Below are 8932 nucleotides of genomic sequence, written 5' to 3' on the forward strand. Positions count from 1 at the left end.
TGCAAATTATTTTCTTTCTCCCCCAAGTAAGCTGTCTACCCTTTGCCTGAATAGAACACTCACCAAATTATAACTAATTAAGACGGCCTATATGAAAAAATCCCATAAATCATAAAGGGATACTATCAGGGCCGTCTTAACATTGTCAGGGGCCCCTGGGCAGAACAGTAGTGTGGGCCCCCCTCACATACGGCACCCCTCACATACAACCCCCCACATACCTATGGGCAGCAGGGTCTGAGCAGCGGCGTCTGGGAGTTGTAGCGCTATTTGCTGGGTCGGTGGGAAGCGCTGCTGATTTTGAAAAGACTGGCCCGGATGCTGATTGGGTGAGAGAATTTAGCCAATCAGTGTCCACTGGACACTGCATCCGGCCAGTTTCAGTGTCCCACCGACCCGGCAAATAGCGGGACACTGTCCAGCTGCTGTCAGGCAGGCAGATGGAGCACAGTACACCACTCCGCTACGCCCGTTTGTCAGGCAGCCTGCGCACAGGATGCCCCCCCATATCCCAGCTAGCCGGAGCACCACTTCCCCCAGGTACCCAGGAGGCTGCAATGCTGTGATTGGCCGGAGCGCGCACCCGTCAGCTGATGCAGCCTATCCAGCGGAGAGGGGGTGTGCGGGTGGGCACTGCTGGAGGCTGCACCGGGCTTGACGGAGAGCAGGCGGATGACTGACAGGACTGCCCCTAGCTGCCACCTCCAGCTGGTGTGGGTGTTCGTGCAGTGCTGTCTTCCCCATTGGGGTGGGCCCTTAGGTCAAAGGGCCCCTGGGCAACTGCCCATTCAGCCCAATGGGAAAGACGGCCCTGGATACTATTTAATTGTGTACGGACATCTAGCTCAGATGATTCCGCAGCTGAGGATGCCCTTCAAAGAGCAAGAGCAGAATCCCTGCTTGACACTTTGAGGCAGAGGGAGCAGAAGTGGAGAAGGAGGGCCCAAGAGCAAGGAGGCCCCTCACTAACAGACACTGCTGCAATGCCACCAGCACCACAAGGGCCAAGCCACCAGCCAGAACAAGAGGTTGCATCTCTCCAAACATGTGTGACCCAGCAGCTGCATGGTGAGAGAACCGGGGCCACCAGAAAACGACCTGCAACATCTAGGCCGAGTACTGAGCAGGATACCACCACCAAAAAGAGAAACCCTGCATTTCAAGAGGCAGAGATGAGTATTTTAGTGCCCAGAGCACGAGAATGGATTGAATTGGCTACCGGGAAGCCGGTTGGCAGTGCAAGGAGAAAGCTTTGGGAGAAAATCACAGAGGAAGTGAATGTGTGGACACTCCGCTGCCTATCATAATGTAACAAGCTCAGGCAGCAGTAGCTACAGATCATATCAGCAGTCGCAGCAGCTGCCGATGGTGTATTTCAGCTGGGTAGCAGAGCGGCAGCATGCCTCTCCCTCATGGCGCCTCCCTGTTCTACATATCCAACATGAGCGGATAGTACCAGCAATGATCCCTGTATTTCCAGAACCAGCACCGGGCCCAATCAGCCAGCAGGGTAATGCCACAGCCGGGGGTAGACTTTTTATACAAGTCCCAAGCATTCACCCCCTGACCGGTCAGCATGGGCAGGGGTCCTGGGGAAGTGGGGACTACTACTACTACTACTGCTAGTTTCTGGTTGGTTTGTATCAGTGGGGTAAGTTCATCCCAAACGGGCACTGAAAACTCACCTATGCATCAAAGCGTACCCTTCCACTGCATAAACCAGCTGGTTCTCCGACCCCCTGCCTGTTTACATCCTGCTATCTAACCACCACCCACTCGCTTGCACCTCTTGTAATCTGTCTGTCTCCCCTTCCTACTAGATTGTAAACTCCTCCGAGTAGGGCCCTCTTCCCTCCTGTTGTCAAAGCCCACTTCTCTTCACATTTCACTCACAGCTCTCCTTTACTCCAACACTCAGTGACCATCTTCATACTCATCTCCATCATTGGCCTCAAGCCTCTAGTTGTATGTTGATTGGGTCCTCACTACTTACATTTAAGCTGTAATGTGTATTGAACTGTGGTGCTCTTTATTTGTACTGTATTTTTGTTATTTATTCAATGTTATGCCAAGTTTTGTCTCCCTGTATTGTTCCTTTGTACGGCGCTGCGAAACACTTGTGGCGCCTTATAAAAAAAATTATAATAATAATAATAATAATAATAATAATCCCAGTTGCCCGGAGACAAGATACATTTCGGTGCCCCCCCCCCTTCCCCACAAACACACACACACATACCACCTTATATAAGTACATTTTTGCTTGTGTGTATGTATGTATGTTATGTTGTATATGTTTAAAATAAAGAGAATGAGATCTCTATGGTCCTGCTAGGAAGGGGAATGAGCTATAGAAGCAATATCAATGGATTTTAATTAACTGATTTAAACTAGCAGAGGAGGTTAGGTGCCCCCTTGGGAGCAGGAGCCCAGTGGCAGATGACTCCATTGCCTCCCAGAGTTCTGCCTCTGGTTTGTATGCAGTATAGTGACAGTGCTGGAGCAAACTGCTCTTTAATAACAAGATTTCTACGGGGATAATAGGATATCCTGTTTAATACATGCATTTTGTGACCTTTTTTCATGTAAATGATGCATGAATATCTTGAGCAGCCCTCAGTGTGTGAATCATGTAGTTGTGCATACAAACCACATATATAATACACTAGTAACATGGTAGTCTGCTTCAACCAATAAAAAGTATATATTCAGGTATCAAAACTCAATCACAATTAAACTACTGTACACAACTCAACTCAATGGGGTATGGATCATTGGGTCGACATCAGGATGATCTACAAGCATTAGGTCGACACCATTAGGTCAACATGCATTTAGGTCGACATGCATTAAGGTTGACACGAAGGAAGGTCGACATGGGTTAGGTGGACAGGGTCATTAAGTCAACACAAGCATTAGATCGAAATGGGGAAGGCCGACAGTCAAAAGGTCGACATGGGTTTCTCTTCACATTTTTTTCTACACAGTCAACATGGACACTGAAACGTAGCACTGCGTCCAGCTCGCCATGCTACGGGCACGGTGCCTCGCTACGCTCGGCACACTATTTTATTCTTCCACCACACCCTAGTGGATGGTAGGGCATGAAATACCGCCTGTCGGCACATGTAGGCAAAAAAAAAAGTGAAAAGCCCTATGTCAACCTTTTGACTGCCGACCTTCCCCATGTCGACCTAATGCTTGTGTCGACCTAATGACGCTGTCGACCTAGACCCATGTCGAGCTACAGTCACGTCGACCTTCCTGCATGTCAACCTTAATGCATGTCAACCTAAATGCATATCAGCATAATGGTGTCGACCTAATGTTTGTCGACCATCATGCTGTAGACCTAGTGACCGTATCACACTCAATGTTATCTATAGATTGTAAGCTCGCGAGCAGGACCCTCCTACCTCCGTGTCGAGATTTGTATCTACCCAGTTTGTTTAATTACTGTTGTTTCCAATTGTAAAGCGCATCCTACTCATCTGGTCCTGTGGTGAAGATGTCTCTTGATCCGCCGTAGTCCACGTATTCTTCAGCATGTCGGCACTCCCCGCACTCTCCGCATCGGACTGAAGAGAGACGCAGAGATGTTTCATCCTCTGCGCCTCTTCTCAGAATGATTTCTATTGGCCGCCTAGCGGCCAATCAGGAGCCGACTTTCTTGGCGGGCAATAGAAATTATTCTGAGAAGAGGCGCAGAGGATGAAACATCTCTGCGTCTCTCTTCAGTCCGATGCGGAGAGTGTGGGGAGCGCCGACATGCTGAAGAATACCTGGACTACGGCGGATCAAGAGAAGACATCTTCGCCACAGGACCAGGTGAGTAGGATTTCCTTCCACAGCTCCACCATGGATTACTTCGGACCCGGACACCGCCATGGACCTGGAGGACGACACGGACCACCGACATGGACATGGAGGACGACACAGGACACCGGACACCAGGACATACAACCCCTTTAGCTAACATTATGGTTGTAATCTGTGAAAACTGATGTGCTAACTAACAGCACTAAGGAGGGTAACACCCAGAGACATCGGCAAGGCCGAAATCCTTTAACTCAAGAGGATACTAAATACCTTTCTTACTAAGTATCAAAACTGTGAGCAAGATCAGGTTCGCTCCTTACCGTTAAGTGCATCAACATTGCCACAGTGAGACCCGTTAGATCATTTTAATGATTCATTAACCATCCTGTTTTGTAAAAGTGCCCAAAATGAGTATATGAAGCATACATGTAGTAAAATAACAAGTCCCTTTAGTTCACCATCTTCATAAGTAATAGTGGAGGAAATTTACTAATATGGATTCGTAAAAAAAAAGGTGTATTCGTAGGGAGAAATACACCTATTTTTTTACACATTTGTTTTTTCGGGATTTACTATCCCGAAAATACAGCAATTCGTATTCCTAATGATGGGACATTCGTATTTGTATTTACAAATACGAATGTCTACACCATCGATAGGATACAACAGGAATCACCATTCAAAAGAATGGTGGTTCCTGATGTACTAAGCAGCCGTATTGATAATATGGCTGCTAATTGGCGTGAAACAGGCACAAAAATACGACAGGAAAATACACCTTGATTGTCCTGTCGTATTTGGCTTAAGCCTGCACAGATCAGTCAGATCTGTGCAGGCTTTAGTGTAAAAAAATAAAAAAAATAAATAAATAAAAAAACAAACAGCGTGGGGTCCCCCCCACAGCTGAAACCAGCACCAGGCTGACAGAGCCAGGCCGGTAATTAAAAATCAGGGAACCCGACAAATAGGGGTTCCCTGATTTTTAACAACCAGCCCCAGGCTCCAGGTCCGAGGCTGGTTCCCAAAATACAGGGGGACAAAATGACTAGGGGTCCCCCGTATTTTAAGAACCAGCCCCAGGCCAAACCAGCCAGCAGGGTAATGCCACAGCCAGGGGGAGACTTTTTATACAAGTCCCCCCGACCAAAGCATTAACCCTACCGACCAGTCAGCCTGGTCAGGGGCCCTGGGGGAGTGGGGACCCCCCCAATAAAGGGGTCCCCCCCCCTCCAGGACTTACCTGACCAGGCTGAAGCCTGGTGCTGTCCCCGGTGGCCCTGTGCGGTGGCCACCGGGCTGATTGAAGTGTAAAAAAATAGATGAAAAAACTATTGTTTTAAACTGTGGAACTATGAGTCCCAGCAAGCCTCCCCCACAAGCTGGGACTTGGAGAACCACAAGTCCCAGCCTGCGGGGCATTAAAGGGCCCGCTGGCACTTGTAGTTCCACAGTAAAAAAAATAGTAAAATAAATACACACTGACCCAATGAAAATAAAACTTTAATTCATCCAAAGCCCACACATACTGATACCTATCTTGAGCCCGTAGGTAGCCCACGGTCCTGGTGTCTGGTGTCCTGTGTCGTCCTCCATGTCCATGTCGGTGGTCCGTGTCATCCTCCAGGTCCATGGCGGTGTCCGGGTCCGAAGTAATCCATGGTGCAGCTGTGGAAGGAAATCCTACTCACCTGGTCCTGTGGCGAAGATGTCTTCTCTTGATCCACCGTAGTCCAGGTATTCTTCAGCATGTCGGAGCTCCCCGCACTCTCCGCATCGGACTGAGGAGAGACGCAGAGATGTTTCATCCCCTGCGCCTCTTCTCAGAATGATTTCTATTGGCCGCCTAGCGGCCATTCAGGAGCCGACTTTCTTGGCTCCTGATTGGACGCTAGGCGGGCAATAGAAATCATTCTGAGAAGAGGCGCGGTAAATGAAGGATCTCTGCGTCTCTCCTCAGTCCGATGCGGAGAGTGCGGGGAGCGCCGACATGCTGAAGAATACCTGGACTACGGCGGATCAAGAGAAGACATCTTCGCCACAGGACCAGGTGAGTAGGATTTCCTTCCACAGCTCCACCATGGATTGACCCGGACACCGCCATGGACCTGGAGGACGACACGGACCACCGACATGGACATGGAGGACGACACAGGACACCGGACACCAGGACCGAGGGCTACCTACGGGCTCAAGATAGGTAAGTATCAGTATGTATGGGCTTTGGATAAATAAAAGTTTTATTTTCATTGTGTCAGTGTGTATTTATTTTACAATTTTTTGTATGACTGCTTTGTAAATTCCCCTCCGGAACACGACTTTGCATACGGCTGAAACAGTCATATGCAGTCGTAGGGAAAATACTAATATGAAAACCTAGGTTTTTTATATTAGTAAATTTCCCCCAATATGTATTGCAAAAGCATGTGTTGTTAGCTAAATGTGGTGATTGGGTGAGGATTAGGTTTGGAAGAGGGAAATAAGAACCCAAGGGCAGATGGGAGGAGGCACACTTTAATAATGGAAGCTCACTTAATTATGTTTACAAGAAAGAAGCACAATGCATGTGGAGTGATTCCTTTTATATCATGTTTTGGTATAAAGATTGTACAGTTGTAGAGTAGGTTACTGTATTGGGATATACATCTATGGGAAACTGTCATAATCTAGTATTTATTTGTAGTCCTTAATTTTATTATTATATACCACTTATTGTAATATAATAGAAAAAAAACAACAATATTGGGTTATTTAGCCTATATGAAGTGTCCTGTTGTATTAAATTATTGGGTATTTAAGAAAGTAATCTGCCACCCCTAGATCTTGGGTTTGAAGGGTTCTTCTGAGTCACCCCCTGGTGGAACCTGTGAGGACTTAAAGACTTGGGTGTTTACACCATAAAATTTGACGCAGTGGGTCATGTCTTCTGCCGCTCTATATTCTGGTGGTACGCAATGTTCTCCTTCAATTTACAGTAGACAAGTAACTAGCAGCAATGCCACTAATCTCTGTAGAGCTTTCTTTATTTCGTTATTGCGTAGACTATATATGAGAGGATTTACCATGGGGATCACTGTTGTATACAGCACAGTCAAGATCTGTTCTAGAACATTGTATTGTTCTGATGGTGGCATCAAGTATACGGACATGCAGTTTGCATAATAGATGATCATGACAGTGAGGTGGGATGAGCAGGTGGAAAAAGTTTTTCTTCTTCCCTCCCTTGATTTAATATGCAATATAACACTGGTAATTTTGAAATATGACAACACATTGCTCAAGAATGGACAAAGGCCAAATACCATCATGTTAACATACGTGACGGTATAGAACATACCGGAGCCAGAACAGGAGATGTTACTCAGAGCTTTGGCATCACAGAAGAACTGATGGATGGTGACAGTATGACAGAAGGACATTTGAAGAACTGAATATAAATATAGCATTGAGTTTAGAAATGCGGATAGCCATATCATAGCCACCAGCAGGATACAGACCTTCTTGCTCAGTATCTGGTGGTAGTGTAAGGGATGGCAGATGGCGATGTACCGGTCGTACCCCATTACAAATAAAAGTGTAACCTCTGCAAAGGCGGCTATGAAGAAAAAGTACAACTGAGTGAAGCATTGTGGGAAGGACACTGTGTTCTTTCCGGACAGTAATATGTTCAGCAGTTTGGGGACAGTTACTGTTGTGTAGCACATGTCTACAAAGGACAAGTTACAGAGAAACAGATACATGGGGGTGTGTAAACGTGAATCCAAACATATAACTGTGATTATAGCCGTGTTCACCAGGACTCCAAACAGATATAGAAATAAAAAAACAAAGAATATGAGGGTATAAGCATCAGCTTTCATGGAAAATGGCAAAATATGGAATTCTAAAATAGAAGTGAGGTTCTCCATGAGATCTGGTCACCAGTCTGCAGGACAATAATAATATTAGTATGAGAATAATGTGTCAAGTTACATAATTTTTTTTATATAATGGGGCTTATTCAGAGATGGACACCTACATATGCAGTGGCTTTGGGAAACTATGCAAAAGCTTTAGGAGGCTTGGAGTAATAATACGCCCTCTGCTGGTATCTCTGAATCCCTTAAATTCTTCTGTAAGCGAAGCTTCAGATTAAAGCAGGGTCGAAACTAGGATTTCTGGCACCTGGGGCAAGAAAATATTTGGTGCCAACCCCCCCCCCCCCCCAAAAAAAACCTCCTTCTGTTGGGTGGATTGATATCAGCGGCCACATTCTATATAGAACTGGCACCCTGGATCTATTCACCGGGCAGTATGCTCCAGGGAAGGGACGTGGCCGCCATCAACATACCTGGACTTGGTGCAGCTCCGTCCTCACAGATCTGTCCTCTGCTTCTCCAACCTTCTTCAGGTGCTGGCTCTTAATGTCACCCATGCGAAATGGCAGGAGGGGGAAGAAACTCGACATGGGCAGCGACAGACCTCCAGGCAGCTTGGGCAGGAGTTGGGGATCAACGCTACCCAACATGGGACTCAGCAAGGGACTGTGTTGGGCGGCCAAGAGTACCCTAGTCCAGCACCCTAGTCGCATGACCCCCTAGCCCTGCATAGTTACACCAGGTCAATCAGGGCTGCCATCAGGAGTTTTGGGGCCCGGGACTCTTTTCCAGTCCGGGCCCCCCTCCTCACTTGACTTGCCATAAACCAGCTCCTGCTCCCCCATCTCCTCTTCTGCTGAGCAGCAGCCCAGAAGTCCCCAGAATGCAGGCTTCATCAACTCAGGATGCCGGCGGCCAATTAAAATGCAGCACTGGTTGGTGAGCCAATCAAAGTTGGCTTACTGGCAGCTGGCTGGCTCTGATTGGCTGCCGGTACATGAGCCAGTGAATCTGCAATTGAGGATGCAGCCTTTTGGCACACACAGAAAACGAGACTCATCAGCCCCATGTAATGTAAGCGATAGCTATGTACTGCCTGTAGATACTTTTTTGTAGCTGTGACTGTAAATATTGGAATACTTGCTCTGTTGATCAGTTGACTCGTTTCGTTCATTCTCATTTTTTTAAGACTGATATTAGAGTAGTTGATTCCGGTTTTTAATGCTGGAAGTCATAAGTGTTTAAATCTTTCCTTCCTC

General features: G+C 47.0%; 1 protein-coding gene across 1 annotated transcript; it reads right to left on the reverse strand.

Moving 5' to 3' along the window:
* Window positions 1-6785: 6785 nt before the first annotated feature.
* On the reverse strand, window positions 6786-7724 carry LOC146021146 (olfactory receptor 1G1-like). Its single transcript, XM_083154945.1, has one exon. The coding sequence runs from the start codon at window positions 7722-7724 to the stop codon at window positions 6786-6788; it is 939 nt and encodes a 312-aa protein (XP_083011071.1).
* Between the last annotated feature and the right edge of the window lie 1208 nt (window positions 7725-8932).

Source organism: Crinia signifera, chromosome 7, assembly GCF_055691185.1.
Source record: "Crinia signifera chromosome 7, ASM5569118v1, whole genome shotgun sequence".
NCBI classification, from domain to species: Eukaryota; Metazoa; Chordata; class Amphibia; order Anura; family Myobatrachidae; genus Crinia; species Crinia signifera.

Coding starts and splice junctions, on each gene's coding strand:
- LOC146021146 (XM_083154945.1), bottom strand. CDS start 7,724: ATGGAGAACCTCACTTCTATTTTAGAATTCCATATTTTGCCATTTTCC.